Raw genomic sequence first — 19,274 nt, forward strand, 5'->3', positions numbered from 1 at the left:
TACAAAAATTCAGCGCCCTTCACCTTTCCTTAGCGATGTAATCACACTTAAAAAATGCGATAGATCTACTAAAGAGTCTGTCTACACTACGCGTGTCCGCACACTTTTGGAGTACTGCTGCTTAGTGGGATCCTTACCAGACAGGATTAATGGAGTACATCGAGAAAGTCCCAAGAAGAACAGCACGTTTTGTATTATCGCGAATTATAGTAGAGCGTGTAACGGGCGTGATACGTGATTTGGTATGGACTCCACTAAAACAAACGCATTTTTCGTTGCGGCGGAATATTCTCAGGAAATTTCTATCTTCATTCTCCTCCGAATGCGAAAATATGTTGTTGAACCGACCTACATAGGGAGAAACGGTATCCATAATAAAATAATAGGCATTCGTTTTTTCCGCGCCCTGTTCGAGAGTGGAATGATAGAAAATTGTCGTGAAGGTGGTTCAATGAACCCTCTGCCAGGAGCTCAAGTGTGATTTGCAGAGTATCGATGCAGATGAGTATGTATATGTAGAAATCACAATCTCAGACTTGCAACATAATGACTGAGAACATTTTTTTCCCATCACTGAACGATTCAATTCCCCCTAGTCTCTCTCAAAACAGTCTTCCAGAATTCCATGACTATTCCAGGGAATTCAGTTTTCCCGTGAAGTCGTACGGTATTCCTTTTTTCTTAACGTTGCTGTTGCTGAGACTGGCGAAGAAATCCAGTGGCTGCTTTTCACCAGATTGCCTCTTTTTTTCTTCAACAAAAATATAAGGTGATTAAGTATATGAATAAAATAATGTGATCCTTACCAAATCTTTGTACCACTCATAAATTTTAATTATAAATTATGACACAAAGATGTGAGCAGCTCTCTTTTGTATCCACTCTATTCCAGCACTACAAGGAGAAGACAAGATACAGTTGCTTCTCTCTACCGACATTTATTTTTCGACAAATGACAATGAGCCAGCAGCAGAGATGAAAGTCGCTCAAATGAGCACCTAACAAGGGTAGAGAAATACTTCATAGTTGAAAAATATATACGAAAATTATACCTAAAGCCACAAAACTAAACAGAAAGGATCTATATGAATGAATGAATGGTTTATTGGTCCACACCGTAATAACTTAATGGTCGTGGACATATCCAGTTTACAAACAGAAGAACATTAAAAATGTTTAGAAGTAATGATAAATTATACACAATAACATTAAAAATCCTTGATGGAGTACAAAAATTTATCAATTCACAGTTCCTTCAATTTTGTCTTAAATATGGTACCTTTCAACACTTTTTTATTATTTGGCAATCTGATATAAAAAATGTCTTCCAGCAGAAAATGGACTATGTCTGTTGCTCTTTTATTACTAAATTTTATGTGGCACTCTTCTCTTTTTCTTGAATTATAATTATGGATCTCACTAGTGATTACACTATGCTCCATATTTTCTTTTACAAACTGTGTAGTTCTGAGAATATACAATGTATACACTGTTAGTATGTTATACTTAATGAGGTATTCTTTTCAGGACTCATGCTTACTAATATTAGCTATTATCCTAATTGCTCATTTCTGGCCTGTAAAAGCTCTATGCATATATACCTTTGGTGCCACACTCCAAATCTCAATACCATATTGCATGCAGGTGGGAGTGTATAAGTCCCAAATAGATTTGTCTTAAAACAGGTTGCACTATTATGCTAGAAAGGTGTTGTAGCAGTAGGTGTTACAGGAGATTTTTTTACACTTGTAACTGATGTTCTCCTTCTATGTAAGATGTTTGTCTACTGTAATACCCAGGAATTTATGTTTATCAATTGTTCCAACTGATAGCTCTAGTTCTGTGTCCACTTGTCTTGTTTTATAATTTAGCAGAAACTCCATCAGAATTGTCTTGTCCTTATTTAGTGTCAATTTGTTTTTGGTGAGATATTCTGTGATGAGGTTAATTTTCTCTGCATTATTTTGCACTGCTACATGTTTTGTAGGGCCCCAACGTATGTAGGAGGAATCACCAGCATAATTTACTAGGTTTGAATTTTGTGGAATTAAAAAGGTGCAAATAACTTTGTTTCCATCATCAAGTTTATTCAGTACCACTTGTAAAAATGTAGCTACAGCTGTTATTGTAGAGTGGGCTTCCTGAAACCATGCTGAAAGTTTTTTAATAGATTGTACTTACAGAAAAATGATTCAAGTTGATCAAGAAGTGGCCTTTCCAACTGCTTACTAAGTACTGATGTAAATGAAATAGGCTTATAATTTTGTATATCTGTAGTTATTCCTTTTTTGTGCACTAGTCTTATTCCAGTGACTTTTAACAGGTCAGGGAATGACCCCTGACTGAAAGAGCTGTTTATTAAATGTTGTAGTGGCTTTACTTTATTATTTCATTACTGTATTCCTTCAGGAATTTCAATGAGATGTCATCCCAACCACTGGATGTATTTGCTTTTAAGATGGAGATGGTTTTCAGGATTTCCAATTCTGTAACACACCTCGGGAAGAATGAGTTACTGACATTATTGGGATTTATCACCTGTGATGGGTCAATCTCATTCTCCCTACTCATCTTTCTAAAGTGGTCTATTAATCTCTCACGTACTTCCTTTGGCTCATTCAGCAATTTTTCATTGTCACTTATTATGTTATTGCACACTGCATTGTCACTTCCTCCAATTTCCTTATTTACTATAGTCAAAACTGTTTTGCTAACGTTACTAGATTGCCTCACCTCTTCAGCATACATCTGTGCCTTTCATGTCTTAAGTGCGTCCCTGTATGTTTTTCTACAGGCTTTGTACTTAGATTGGAAGTGCTGCAGTTTGGTGTCTATAAAAAGAATATATAAATCCTTCATATCTTCCTTTAATTTTATCATGTTGGGGGAAGTTTAATATTCCTGGAACTGTCAGTTTTGTTTAGTGTTTTGCAGACTGAAATAACAAAGGAAAATTTGTACCAAGGTCACGACTCAAACTCAGGTTTCCTGCTCATCTAGGCAGATGGACTAACTACACCACCCTGGCAGTTGTGCAAAGCCACTGTGCCAACGTGGAGTAGTAGTTGGCACATCCGCCTAGTGGGCAGGTGACCAGAGTCTGAATCCAAACCTTGGTGCAAATTTTCATCTGCCTCTTCAATATGCTTTTATACATCATAGATATCTGAGATTTGGAAATGTTCCTGGAACCACACAATTTCATTTGATTAAACAGAGGTGTGAGATTTACAGAATTCCCCGTTTACCAGGTTTTTGGACAAGTCCCCATCCTTGTTTCAGGATTTTGAGAATGTTTGGTCAATTGAATCATATGCCATTTTGAAATTTAAGAAAGTCACTTCTAATTTCTTATTTCTGTGTTTTGGTTAGAGAAGATACATTTAAGACTGATGATTTGTTCAGCAGTTGAATGTCTTTTCCTGAACCCTCCTTGGTATTCACCCATACTTTCTTTGTCTTAGTGCTCTTGATGTTCTGTATCAAAGCATACTTATTTATGCAGTTTCCTGTAGCATGGATAATAATGGGTTGTCACTTCCCAAGTGTGGATATTGTAGGAGACTGGATGATAGGGATTCATGCTGAAAGGAAAATCAGTCATTTGGACAAGTGAAAGGAATTCTTGAATTGCTATCCGAAATTCCTTTGAGCAATACACTAGTGAGGTATAGGACAACAATGGGGTGGTGACTATGGAGAATAAATATTCAAATAGTAAATCATTATTATTAAATGTATGATATTTTAATAGACAGCTTACAGAAAATGACTATTCTGACAGATGATGTCTACAGCTGGAAAATCTATCTACCAGGTGCTGTGTTCCCACCAGAAATGCCAAATCTAACCACAGAGATAGTGACACTCATTTACTTTTCCTTCAGCTTACATAATCTCAGGTACTTCTTCCCAAGACAATGAATGCCAGCAGAAGCTTATACAAAGAGGGCGGGGGGAGCAAAACTCTTAAGACTGCCATTTTTTATAGAAATAAGTTGGTCAGTTTTGAGACATGTCAAGCCATAAGAACTCAATTTTGTAGGTGACACAGAGAATTGCCAATGCCAGAACAATCTATACAACTGACAGCTAATAACCCACTATGACTAATGCACTTGTACATGGTAGTTCAAGTACACGGTGCCCTTTTTTGCTAGAAATACCTCATTCACATTCATTGCAGCATTAGCAAATATTTTGCTGGAAACAAGGCAGGTCTTACACACTGCTGAAGTCTTGGACTTTTGCATCTGTATTAAATACCAGTGTTGTCTGCTTGTAGGACGAACAAAGTGGTTGGTATTTTCAAACAAAATTGTTTCATGTTGTAAGCAAATGTTAATACACATGTGTGTATCTCATTGGTCACTATGTAATTTGATTCATGTCAGACTGGCATACTTACTTAAAATGTATTTCACTAGGCAGAATGTATTGATGCAGTTTTAATGTGAAAGTGTCTTTGGTGGATAACTCACTACAGTCATTTTTGTTTACATCACAAATCAGCTTCTGGCAATGTATTTACAATTTTGAACATTTTATGAATAATAGATATCTACAGATGAAATTTATTTGAATGTACAAATATTATATTGTCCAAATGAAAGATAATTTTTTCCTGCTCTTTAAACAATATATAGATAAATTTCAGACTCCAGTGTTAAATTATATGGTTTATTGTTTAAATGTGTTCCTTTCTGTAAGTGCAGGGAGACTGTTGTGCTGAATTATGTGGGCAACTTATATTTATAAGAGATGTAAAGATGTTCATAGCTGACATTGTACAAGTTGATTTTTTTTTTGTTCTTCTTTTACCCAAACACCCAAGAATTTTATGAGCTGATCAATGCTAATTATGATTCACTTGACATTGCAGCCAGAGGATATCAACATATATCATTTTGTGAATGGAAATTGTATCAGATCTGACTAAATATTTCTACAACCTTTTTCAGACAGTAATTAATAACATATAATTGGATCATCTGAAAAGAGTTTGAGGTTATTATTTATGTTATCTCCAAGCTCATTGACATATAGCATGAACAGCAAGAGTCTGAACACACTTCAGTGGGGGCACACCTGAAGTTACTTCTACAAATGTTGATGATTCTCCATCTGAGATACATGCTGTGTCCCTCCTACCAATAAATCCTCAGTTCAACCACAAATTTTTGCTTGACACATCATTGTACTTTAAATAATGAGCATAGATGTGGTACTGAGTCAAATGCTTTTCGGAAGCTTGCACTGTCCTCACATGATGCACTGAAAGCTTTGGAAGTAGTCAGGTAGATGCTTCATTTCTTGATTCCCAAAAAGCATTTGACTCAGTATCACACCTACACCCACTGTCAAAAGTAAAGTAATGTGGGATATTAAGTGAAATTTGTGACTGAATTGAGGACTTTTTCGTAGGGAGGATGCAGCATGTTATTTTGAATGGAGTGTCATCATCAGATATAGAAGTAAACTCAGATGTGCCCCATGGAAGTGTTTTGGGACTCTTGCTGTTTGTGTTGTAAAATAATGATCTTGCAGACAATATCAATAGTAACCTCAGACTTTTTGCAGATGTTGCAGTTATCTATAATGAAGTACTACCTGAAAGAAGGTGCACAAATATTTAGCCAGATCTCAATAAGATTTCAAAGTGGTGTAAAGATTGGCAACTTACTTTAAATGTTCAGAAATGTAAAATCGTGCACTTCACCAAATGAAAAAAATGTAGTATCTAATGACTATAATATCAATGAGTCACTCTTTGAATCAGCCAACTTGTACAAATACGTGGGTCTAACACTTTCCAGGAATGTGTCATAGAACAATCACATAGGCTCAGTCATGGCTAAAGCATGTGGAAACTTCAGTTTACTGTTAGAATACTGGGAAATCGCAATCAGTCTACAAAGGAGATTGCCTACTAATCACTTGTTTGACCAGTTGTAGAATACTGCGTGAGACCCAGACCAAATAGAACTAACAGGAGATACTGAATGTGTACAGAGAAGGGCAGCACAAATAGTCATAGGTTTATTCGATCTATGGGAGAGTGTCGATGAGATACTGAAGGAACTAAACTGGAGGACTCTGAAGATAGATGTAAACTATCCCTAGAAAGTCTGTTAACAAACTTTCAAGCATTGTCTTTAAATGATGATTCTAGGAAAAGATTACAATCCCCTACATATTGCTCACATAAGATCAGGAGGATAAGACTGGAATAAATACTGCATGCCCAAAGGCTTTCAAATAATCATTCTCGTTGTGCTCCACACATGAATGGAATGGGAAGAAACCCTAATAGCTGATACAGTGGAATGTACCATTTGATGTAGAAGTCAAGAAATATTCAGTCTTCCTTACTGCCGTGATCCGTAAATAACAGTGTATCACCTGAGAAAAGAACAAGCTGGGTTTCCCAGGACCAATCTTTTTTCAGCTTCCATGCTGATTGCCATAGTGGAGGACATTCTGTCCAAGATACCTGATTATGTTTGAGATCATAATATGTTCTAAGATTTTAGGACAGAGGGATTTCAATTATATTGGACAGTTGTTTTGTGTATAACTTCTGCTGCATTTCTTATACATGGGTGTGCCTTGTGCTTTCTTCCAACTAGTGGACACACTCCTTTATTTCCTACAGACTTCACTTCCTTAATTGTCTCGTTATTCATCCTTATATTATTTCACAACTTGGATAATTCTTGTGTATCCATAACAAAGATACAAACTTTCCATTGGAAACTGTTAGGTGAACATAGAGTCTATGGCACTCTGTAGTGAAAGTCAGTTTCTTGTTGCAGATGTCAGTGTGCCTGTACCATAACGTAGGTCATGAGAAGAGGATGCAGTTACACAGCCAGAGGCTACTTCTAGAATGGGAGGCCTTAATGGGGAGGGCCATCATCAACAGCTCATTGGAGAGATCTGAGCAGGGTCCGCCGTTCAAGTACAAGGAAAATGACGAGTATTTTGATTCGATCTCAGGGTCTGCAAGTGATGAATTTAGTCACTTGCACTTCCGTACGGTGGTGCGTCACGAAGGCAAAATCTGTCACTCATTTGTCCTGAGGCTGCACAATAATGATGGACACAGAAGAAGAAGAGGAGCTGGTAAATGAGAAACAAGAAGTTGCAGAAGAGCACAGGGATAAGAAAGATGAAGAACAGAAGGCAGTAATTTGTATGCAGGAGGGGGAAGGTGAAGAGGAAGACAAAAGTGACATGGACTATGAGAATGGTGAACGTGAAACACTAGAGGAAGTAGAATGCAGTGGGGCAGAGGAGGAGGAGGTGGAGGAGCAGGGGAGGCATGGGGAAGATGATTGTGAGAAGCGAATGGAGTTGCACAAGAAGGAAGAAAGTGAAGAGCAAGATGAAAAAGGAACACAAAGCAGTGCTGAGGAAGAGGAAGCTGGAACAGATTGCAGCTCAGTTCCAGCAGACAGAACTGCTGAGGAGGAGGAGGAATCTAGCTGCAAAAATCTGCCACTGGGTAACAGTACTGCACGCTGAGGGTATGTATTGTGTTCATTCAAAATTACATCTCAAATGTACTCTGTTTGTATTCTAATCATGGTCACACCTGATCCAGGGCAGGAGTGAGCATTTTTGTTAAATGAATTTACATTTTTAAATATTAAAATATTCAAATTTCTCAGATATCTTTCAGAATATTAAGTAGAATTAAAACAAAAATTCTAAAAAATTACAAGTAATATTGAACATAGGATAGTTTTAAGCTGCTTGACTGGGAACTACCTACTTTGATTGGCTTGTGGCCCGAACAGCTGCTGAAAACATCCATCCACAAAAAGGTGACCATTCACAGGCTGGCCAACAACAAAGATGACATGTTTAATGAACCGCAAACTAAAGGAAGTAGAGTAAAGTATGACAATAAAATACCCTCCAATAACAAAAAAATTACAGAAAGTCTGATTTTCCCACACACATATGGAAAGTAAGACCATTTCCCACACTTATATCCTTGTGTACTTACTGTCTGCAGGCCTGTCTTCACAATTGTAGTGATAAGTGAAAAAGGGATAATGGTGAGGGCACACTTTGATTTTACGTAACGCGAAGTGTAATGTCATAGAAAATTGAGAGGTTTTCCTGCTGTTATTCACATGAAACATGTATTACTAAAATTTTTGGATGTACCATTTTCAAATGAAGAACTTCTCTGAACTGTAATTTCTTGGCAGCTATGCTACAGAAATGTACTAAGAACTGACACAAATAAATCTTCTTTATTATTATATTGACACATTTTATACATATTATTGGTGGTATCCTCAATAAAATGTAAAGCATTTGTGGCATATCAAATTTGGGATGAAAACAAATTATATTTGGCAGGAGAAATACAGAAACAAATTGTGACCTCACCCAGAACAGAACCCTGAATCCGCACCTGTTATAACTGTTCCAGGTTAATCAATTTCTTGATCAATAACCCACTGCAAGAGAATGTCCAGTATAGGGTTGCCAACTCTCCAGTATCATACAGAAACTTCTGTAATCTTCTGAATATTTGAGTGTCTCCTGTCTCCCATATTTGAGAAAGTGACACTTTAAAATTTAAACCTGCCACATAATTTTCAAATCTCATTGCTGGACAATTGTTGCAATATCAATTAATCGATACAGCGTAGTATTATCGATACAGTTACTACATTAATATAGGCCTATAGGGAACACAGAACATAACACGGTGTTGCGAGGCATGTGGCAATTATCATGTTTGTTAGTAATTCTGCTCAATCCAACTTATGCAAAATGGAAGAAACCAAACTCTGCAGAAAAAGAGAGTAAAGTACTTCTGTATGTATCAGAAGATATGGAAAGAAACTCATTTATAGGTTAATCCTGTAAAAGGAAACAATTCTAAAGCGTATTGCACCCTTTGCAAGTATGAATTCAACATAGCACATAGTGGTACAGACTGTCAGCAGCATGCCAACACTGAGGCCAACACTGAAGGACACAAAAGCAGAGTTAGGGGAAGTAAGACATCTAAGATACCCAGCTATTCTCAGTGCCTTAGTGATGGTCCCACTAGTGATGAATCCGACAAAGTTGCAGTGGGTGAGTTATAGTTTCTGTATCATACAGTGAGGCACAATCTAAGTTATATTAGCATGGACTGTGCAAATTAACTTGCAAAGAATGTATTTATGGATTCAGATGTGACCAAAAAAATAAATTGTGGTAGGATGAAAGCAGAATCTATTTCAAAATATGTATTAGCACCTAGAAGTGTAAGTGATTTCCTAGATGTGCTTAATGATCCAGAGAAGTGTAGCATCTTTTTTTCTGTGGCCTCAGATGAGTTGAATTTAAAGAAGAGGTAAATGGTTCCTGTAGTAGTCAGGTACTCTGAACCTTGTGTTGGCATCAGAAATGAACTATCAGATTTGGGGAACAAGCAGATGAGGGTGCTAGTGGCATTCATGCTTTGACAGGAGACAGTCTTGAATCTCATTCATTAAATGTAAGTAACATTTTGCCTTATAGTGCTGATAATGTTAGTGTCAATTATGATGAAATTATTGAGTGAGAAAAATAACAAAATATTTAAAGCAAACTGCACAAATCACATAATCCATAATGGTACTAAATTTGCTTCTGATGTCTTAGCTTTGTCAAAGAAAATTTTGCAAAGAAAAGATGACTTGATTTTTGGAAGCAACACACACAAGATTTTAAGTAGATTAGATCCTGTCAGTCAGAAGAGAATTCTAAATAATTTTGTTGAATTTTATGATACCTTTCATACTTACATTGCAAAAAATTTAAACATTTCTGACAATGCTATAATTCAGTCCTTGCTCCCACTGTCCCTAAAGAATTCAGTTAATTTTAATGATTTTATAACCTGCTTACTCATATTCAGGTAGACATAAATGAGGATAACCTGTACAATGCAATTTTGGTCTTTGAAAAATATAATAAATACAAAAATTGCCACCAGTGGTAGCACAGTTGAAAAGTGGGTATCCATGATGACTGAGCCTGAGGCAAAAGGAATTATAGCCAAGAAGATAAATACGATTCTTGGGTTTTTTTCTCTGATGAATGGCAAATGGTCTGATGATAGGAACTGTTGCAATATAGATTTAATGAAAGCTGAACAACAAATAAGTGTTAATTTTTGTCACACATGTAATGAATTTGTCCAATTTGCAAGGAATAATCGCAAACTTCAGACTGCTGTCAAAAGTGTAAACAAATGTACTCTTGGTAAAAAAATTCTGTAGACCTTCATGTTATAATTGTTATGAAGAAGTTTTATGTGCAATAAAATTGTTGTAAGATTTAAATAAATTGTGTTTGGCATATTAATTTTCTCAGGTCCTAGTCTCCCTTATTTCGACAAAAAAAAGTTGACAGCCCTAGCCCAGGATCTGACCTAGTGGGAGAAGCACAGGAGGGTGTTAGGGAGAGGGGGGGGAGGTGAGATACACATGTTAGTTTTGAGGTGAACGCCAAAATAGGTCTGAGGTTCCATGACAAATGGATCTATGGATCCAGTAGGATTCAAAATGGTGGCATATATACAAGCTGTTGAAAATTGCTCCATAAACTTAGAGTTTTTATCATCAGTGAAGTGTCACTCATTTGGTGAAAAAGTGAAAACTGGTGTTACAATGTGCCCAGCAAAACATATATGGTCTCATTTATGCTGATTTGCAAAAGTAAATTACAATAATGTATTTTTGTGTGACTGTAATCATCTGTATAATGGTTGAGAAGCTGCCACAGAGATATGTAATGCTGAACCCGAACTAAATGTGAAAAATGAAGTATACAAAGACCTAAAAGCAGCTAGAAAGTACATTAAAATATTGGAGACCATGATTCAGCTTCTTACTGAACCTGCTGAAACTTCAGTATTTCACAAATAACATAGTATACTGCCAACAGCATGGAAAATGAGGTAGGCTTAAATATTTACTCTGATAGCCATGGATGCGGTCTAGCGGAAATTCTCAATAATCATCGTGACTTAAAAGCCTCCAGTAGTGTAAAACCAGGTGCTCAAATGCAGGAAATTGTAATGGACTTCCTAAAAGACAACAAAAAAAAAAAAAAAAAAAAAACACAAATTGTTAGATTTTCTTAACTGGAGGTGCCAGTGACATGTACAGGAATGAGTTATATTGAATGCTGTGCACAACTTAAGCAAATTTCTGGACAATACTAAGAAGCAGAATGTGATTGTCACTAGCATTCCATATAGACATAATCTCATCCCACTTCATGTGTAAACCAGCTCACAGTTTCAGGAAATATGCAGAATGTATCCAAATACAAACTGTATACATTTTCTTAGAGGGAGTACTTCATGAAACATGGGATACCTCTGAACAAAAAGGGCAAGAAATTTTCGAGTGGGAAAATCAGTGAAATTTTGGAGGGACTCAACAAACATCATGACAGCATGTCATTACCATCAGCTTCAACAGCCCATTCTTCCAAGCATAAACGCTCATCAAATACTCCTTCCATTAAAGACACAAAAGAAGCTGTGCCCAAAACCCTGTGTGAGGAAGGGCAAACTGTGATGAGCACCATACCTCCATTAGTTTTAAAGCAAGCACCGGCAGAACTATTTCCACCAAAAATACTAAATCCATCAGAAACAATTACAGCAGCAACAACAACAACAACAACAAAAGCAGCAGCATCTTCATCAACAGCAGAGCCACCTCTGATACCAGCAGCAGCATCAATGGGAGCTGGACAAACTCCTGCAGCAGTATCTCCACCAAAAGCAACAGGAAATGCAGTAACAGCTCCAACAACTGAAGAGCTAGCCCTAACACCAGCAGTAAAATCAACAGCAAGAGCAACAAAACCATCTTTAGCAACAGGAAAACAATCCACAACAGCAGCAGATTCAACTCCAACATTAGCAAAACCAGCACTCTCATCTAAAAAACTTCAGACAGCAGACAGAAGCCAGTACATCCATCCCATGTAAATGATTTTTTAGTGGAAACCAGAAAGAGAAGGAAGCCCACAAGAGAAACAGAGATATGACCTTATTTAATTTGGAAAAGCAGAGAAATCTGCAACACAGTATTTACGACTTTAAATAAAATAATCCACCAGAATGTACAGGGCCTGAGAAATAAATATCAACAATTAGATGTGTTTGTAAATGAAAGTGTGCCTGATGTGCTTGCTATTAGTTAACACTGGTTATGTGATACCAAATTAGAACTTTTTAAACCTCTACACATGGTACTACATAGTGGTGCATGATAATTCACCTGATTGAATTTTTATCCTACAAGTATACTATTGGTGCAATATGTTTCAAATTGTGTGCTCAACTTTGTGCACTTCATAGAAATTACTCCAAATGTCATTGTGAGTTCATTGCTTCCGTTGTGAGTCGACCATTTCAGTTTGCTGTGATGGTGGACAAAGAATGGTTGACCGTCACACAAAGATGAAGATTGTGTTACTGTTCACAGTGATGAACAGTGTTACATTGACACAGAGAAGGTTTTGTTCTCATTTCAGCACAGGGAAGGCTCCCAGCCCACAGGTAATATGCAGATTACATCAAAAATTTTATGGTACTGGATCTGTTTTGGACTGTTAGAGGCCACATGCACATACCGTATGTTCACCACAAAACATTGAAGCAGTTTGAGTGGGTCTGACTTGTAGTCCAAGCAAATCAACAAGAGAGTCAGTGCCAAGTTGGGAATTTCACACCAATCTGTACAAAGAATTATTCATTCTGACCTTCGCTTGTATCCATATAAGATGACTGTGGCACATAAGCTTACTGCAAGAGGTAAGGAGTGGAGACTGCAGATTGCAAGGTGGACAATCAGGCAAGACCAAGAGGCAGTGCTACACAACACATGGTTTTGTGATGAAGCTTATTTTTACATGAACGACATTGTGAATGAACAGAGCATTCGATTCTAGGTACATGAACCTCCACGAATAATCCACATGAAAGACATCTATGGGGACAAAGTGGGTGTGTGGGTCACGGTGTCAAACTATGGAATCATCTATTTGTTCTTCTTCGATGCTGCAGTAACCGGTGAATGCTATTTTCACATGCTGCAAAACCAGTTCTTTCCTCAACTCATGGCCTCATGTCTTCCATTGCAGACACAACAGTTCATGCAGGATGGAGCATGCCCCCATACTGCCAATGAAGTACTTGATTTCCTACATGAAAGACTTGGCCTTAGGGTACTGTCAAACAGATTTCCAGAATGTTATGTAGGAGGAGGAATGTGGCTGCCCCACAGCCCAGACATTAACCCATGTGACTCCTTCATTTGGGGGTTCCTTAAAGAGAAAGTGTACCACAGAAAACCCAAAAATGCAGTACAACTTAGGGCCATCATTGTGGAGTTATGCTGCACAATTCCAGAAAATTTGTGACGGAAAGTTATCAGAAATGCATGTGTGCAACTTGAAGAAGTTGTAAACCAAAATGGCATTCATATTGAACATGTGATTTATTAGGTTGTATTTCCAAGCTGTATTCTTTACTTTTGCATTAATAAATTACAAATCTTGTCAATGACAAACGTATTATTCATGGAATAAATCAGGTGACTTACCATGCGCCACTCTGTAGCTCGTAAGTTTTGCAGATCTTCCATCAGAGGTGTGTGTGTGTCAGTGTATGTGAAAAGCACATTTGATTTTAATCCTGTAAATATAAGTAAATATTCATTAGAAGGAACAATTGAATTATCTGCAGCATGTATGAAGACACCAAAAGATGAAGTTTATGTTATATGTTTATATATACCACCAGGTGGAAACTTTGAATTTTTCATAACACAAAGTTTTGTGACACAATAGAGAATGTTTTTATCACACACAAGAATAAGTTAATAAATATAGGTGATTTCAACATAACAGGCTAGACTATTCAAGTATACTCTGCTTGAATATAATGTAAGATATCTGATCAACACTGCGACCAGAGAGACTGGAACATGCCAGAGTGCATTAGATAACATAATCACTGGTATTAATCTTTACGATCTTACATCTCCTCTTACTATAAGTGCTTAGTCAGGCCACCACGCAGTAGAACTAGGTGTGAACATAAAAAAGGTTCCTACACACAGTTGCTATACATGTATTAGGATGAATACAGACCAAAATATAATTAATTTGAATAACATGGTAAGAAATATAGATTGGACAAGTATTATAATGACACATTGTAGTCTTCACGGGTTTGCTGTCGGATCACATTGTGCAAATTCCACAATATTTCCTCGGAGCAACTGTCCGACTTCTTCAGGTGGTTTAACCTTGCTGGTGGCTAGGTACGACTGATGGTATCCACCCATCGATGCCCTGTTTCTAGAACATGCATGCAAAAAATGCACAGGTGTGGAAATTGCGCATGCGCAATGATTTGCAGTTAGATGGTGCCATATTCAAACTCCCTATGCCGAAAATCACAAAGTGGCTCTCCTGTGTGTGAGCTGTACACTGCGTTTGCCAACAGTGCGACATACATTACTAATGGATGGCCATAATAGACCAATGTTATGACGAGCCTGTTATTGAAGAATCTTGATTTTCGTGTCGTGATTTAATAGCAGCCAGTGTAGGCTTCCAAGCTGAGCTCAGTTGAAATCCTGTATCCATGTTGATGAGATTATTAGCTGTACAGATATATATTGCTTCTTTAATTATGCAATCCCAGAAAGATGATGCCAGGGATAAAACTTCCAACATTTCATAAATCATCTGATGTCCTGTATTCAGACAGTGTTCCGAAATTGCCGACTTTTCTGGTTGACAAAGGCGTGTATGACGTTGATGTTCATCACAGCATTTTTGTACTGTGCAGCATGTATGGCCTATACACGCTGACCCACATTGGCAAGGAATCTTGTACACAACACATTTCCTCAGGCCAAGGTCATCCTTAACCAAACCCAACAGGTTTCTCGGTTTAGCAGATGGTTGAAAGACACACTTAATTCCATATCTTCTGAGGACTCTTCTGATTCTTGATGACATGGCACCAAAATATGGCAGAAAGGCCTAAGTGTTGGGTGTCTTTGTATCTTTATTCTGCTCCACAGATTGAACTCCTGGGCCTGAATCCATTACGTAATTCTCTCTCAGAATAGCCATTTTGTCAGAACACTGTCTTCAAATGTTGTATTTCACTCAACAGGCTTTCAGGATCAGATACCACATGTGCTCTATGAACTAACGTACGTAATGCACTACCGCATTGTGCAGGATGATGGCAGCTTGTGGCTGGCAGATATAGATCAGTATGCATTGGCTAGCGGTAGACACTGTGTCCCAAGGTTCCATCTGCTTTCCTTCATACCAAAACATCAAGAAAAGGTAAAGTACCATCTTTTTCCACTTCCACTGTGAAGCTTATATTCGGATGAAGTGAATTCAGATGCTGAAGAAATGTAAGTAGAGTATCAAGTCCATGTGTCACAATTGGGGCCTCTCGTAGGCAAGTGCGACCATCACATTCAAAACTCTGAAGATTTCATAGGTCACCTGAAAACTCTTAGATTGCAATCATTGGATCTCTTAGTAAGTTTTGATGTTATGCTTTTATTTACAAAGTGCCTTTGCAGGACTCTTCAGAGCTCATTAGTAACAAGTTTGAGGGATACATAGTACCATTATTTAAATATGTGCTTACTTCAACGTACTTCTTATTTTGTGACCAAAATTTTGAACAAGTAGACAGTGTTACCATGGGAAACCCTCTGTCTCCTTTGGTGGCCAATTATTTTATGGAGGACTTTGAAGACAAAGCACTACAGTCAGCCACTCCCAAAGCCTCTTGTTTTCAGCAGTATGTGGATGATACATTTCTGGTGTGGCCACATGGACTTGATACTCTACCTACATTTCTTCAGCATCTGAATTCACTCCATCCGAATATAAACTTCACAGTGGAAGTGGAAAAAGATGGTACTTTACCTTTTCTTGATGTTTTGGTATGAAGGAAAGCAGATGGTACCTTGGGACACAGTGTCTACCACAAGCCAACGCATACAGATCTATATCTGGAGGTCACAAGCTGCCATCATCCTGCACAATGTGGTAGTGTATTACAATTCTGAGGCAAATATATTTTGCACTATTTGAATCTCATCTAAGCTATGGGATAGAGGTATGGGGATTGAGTGATAAAAGTAATATGAAAAATGTACTTATCCTACAAAAGAAGGCACTTAAAATTAAGGGAAATAAATGTGCCAGGGAGTCCTGCAGAAATTTGTTTAAAGAATTTAAAATACTAACCGTTCATAACCTGTACATACCTAAGATGATCTTTATGGCAGTAAACGTTAACAAAACACTTAATAAAGAAACACATGAACACAACACTAAAGGGAGAGAGAGACCGCACAACATCTCTCACAGAACAACACTTTATGAGAAAGGCCCTCACTATGCATACAGGCATAAAACTACTGAATTACTTCCATTCTAATATCTCCAAATTGCCCATTATAGAACTAAAAAAAAAAAAAAATTAAAATTATGGCTACTAAACAATCCTGTGTATTCAATAGATGTGTTTCTAGATTTAGTACACTTTTGTGATTGAAGACATCTACCTAAAAATATATGACTCTCAGATCTAAGACTGTGTTACAAACTGTAAATATTTGAATCTCAGATTTGAAGACTGTGTCACAAACTGTAAATTCCTTAATCAATGTATTACAATAGCAAGTTGGTTTTATGTGTAATCCATATATGTTACATTGTGCTCTCAACTAAATTTAGAAACAGTGTAGATAATAATGCCAGGCAATAATATGTGACTGTAGTAAGTAAGACTTTGACTTATCCAGAAGACTGGAACAAAGAAAACTTTTTTTGTAGTCAGTTAATGTTGGATCAAAATAAATAATGCTACAAGCCAATACACATTACATATTTAGCTTCAGTCAAACATTTTTATGCCATTGGTGTGGTGGTTTGACTGTTTTGTTATTTTGACTGGGAGCATTTAGAGTGAATATAATATCTTCTGTTTTACTGTCATTTTTCTGCAGTACATATGCCTGAAACTAAGTGGTACATCTCTCCAACACTACCACAGTAATGTGGTGTACATTTCAAAGATTGGTGTCAGATGAGATGACTGTTGTGTCACCTCAATAGTTCACATTGCAGAACTGTGGGTACATCATCTGTATCAATACTGTACAACAAAGATCCAAGAATAGACCGCGTGAAATTGGGTGAAATATGTACTTGTGGCTGTAACTATACTTGTGAATCTGTTTTCTTACTACTAATGCTTTACAAGGAATAATTTTATAAGTGGAAGACAATCTCAATTTTCATTATTTATTTTCCTGATTGACTAAATTGCATTGGTCATAGAGGATTGTCTTCTACTCCATAGTGGCAAAGTTTTCTGATGAAAATATTGTGGGGCACCGTAACAACTGTGTTCCTTAGATCCAACGTTGTTGCAAAAATTATTTATTATTATTGGAAACATTTGTGCACCTTAGTTATCATGCTTTCAACTGCCTGGATTGTAGAAAGGCTGGACCAGAACTAATATTATAAGGAGCTAAGTATATCATTAGATTCAAATATTGGTTTACTTATTCATGCACACAGTATTCTATTATTTTTGGTACCGCAGGTGTAAGTGATGTAGGTCAATAATTATTTGTAGGCGCTACTTCTCCTTTCTTGTGAACTAGTTTAACAACAGATATTTTCAAACATTCTGGAGATGTGCCTTCATTTAAAATGTTATTAATTGTTTTAGCCAGGATGATTACAATACCTTTGGAGGTATTTAGTAACATACTCTGAGAGTTCATAATAGTTCTCTTCTCTAGTGTTACTGAGCTTAGCTACTGATCATCTTCTCTGTCATTAGTCCTGTGAAAGTCGAAAAGCTGTTACAGTAGTGACTAGTTTCTTTCACAGCAGCTATGGATTATGGATTTGTCTTTTACTGTCATAGAGAATTAGTACTTGTGGCTGTAACTATGTTTCTGGAACTGCAGTGCTAATGTTATTAATGTTTTACAGTCTTAGGTCTTGAATTATAGTGGCCAATATTACTCCACACCTCTCTTAAAATTTTAATTTTCTTTGGTGCTAAATAGTCAGAACACACTTCTAAACTGGACTTTTTCCTGTTGTTCTTACCATTTTTGCATAAAAATACTTTAGTTTAAATACTGGTAATTATTTTCAGAAAATGTATTACAGATTATTCACAGAAATAGAGAAACAGTTAAATTTCCTTAAAGATTCCATATACAGGAACAGAGAGAAATTAAATACATCATTCTAAAAATTGCTGTAAATGTATTCCATGTAGACCATAATGAAAGGTTCCTTTAACAAAAAGTCTAGTTTGAGGACACGCAAATTCATGTTTTGATAAAGGTTTTTTTTTTTTTTTTTTTTTTTTTTTTTTTTTTTTTTTTCCCAGAGGATCTCTCACATTTGTAAGTACTGCATGGAAGTAGAATACCTGATTACCTTTACCATTTCTTCAATTTTACTCCTCCAGTAATTCCTAAAGTCTTTCTTTGCACCACAAAATTCTTTTTATTCAGGCATGTAATGACCTTTAGAGAATAGCATAAAAATGACATAAAAATAAGACCACACACATACAATTTTCCAGACAAGTTTTGTGCCAACAGTTTCCATGAAAATTCATTAATCAGCAGCTCCTTCCAAAAATTTTCAATATTTGTATCCAAACTAAGATAATTCTAGAATTAAATATTAATGTTTTGCGCTGTCTTCTGCTCAACTGTATCTGTCAGAACACTACACTTTTTATATTGTTCTCGTTATTTCATTTGTACCAAAGTAAAGGTAATGGTAACTATTCACCATATCATCAAGTCATTGAGCAAGTGACATGCACATAAACAAGACTGAAAATATTTCTGGGCTTTCTGGCAGTGTCCTTATTTGGTAATAACTAATATAAAAGAAACAAACAGGCACATTCTTGGCTGCATTGTCCTGACACTGGAGAGTCAGGCCAGTTCAGTTGGCTGAGATAATGTAGCTGTGTGTATGTGTGTGTTGTCTGTGCTGGGTTGGTTCTGCATACTGCTTGGAAGTTTTTACTAATACACCTATGAGCATACATCACTCCACACCAGATAGAGGAAGAAATGAACCACAGACCATTATAAGTGGAATGTTTCTTCTATTTGCCAAATAGTGATCTAACCTCATATAGGTATGTATTTCAT

At 36.8% G+C, this 19,274-nt stretch overlaps 1 protein-coding gene across 1 annotated transcript; it reads left to right on the top strand.

Moving 5' to 3' along the window:
• The first annotated feature begins 7,095 nt into the window (after nucleotides 1–7,095).
• Nucleotides 7,096–7,527, top strand: LOC126482198 (chromo domain-containing protein cec-1-like). The gene has a single exon (XM_050106176.1). It carries the CDS (start codon nucleotides 7,096–7,098, stop codon nucleotides 7,525–7,527), a length of 432 nt encoding a protein of 143 aa, XP_049962133.1.
• Nucleotides 7,528–19,274: the final 11,747 nt, after the last annotated feature.

This window comes from Schistocerca serialis, chromosome 5 (genome assembly GCF_023864345.2).
Source record: "Schistocerca serialis cubense isolate TAMUIC-IGC-003099 chromosome 5, iqSchSeri2.2, whole genome shotgun sequence".
NCBI lineage: Eukaryota > Metazoa > Arthropoda > Insecta > Orthoptera > Acrididae > Schistocerca > Schistocerca serialis.

Coding starts and splice junctions, on each gene's coding strand:
- LOC126482198 (XM_050106176.1), top strand. CDS start 7,096: ATGATGGACACAGAAGAAGAAGAGGAGCTGGTAAATGAGAAACAAGAA.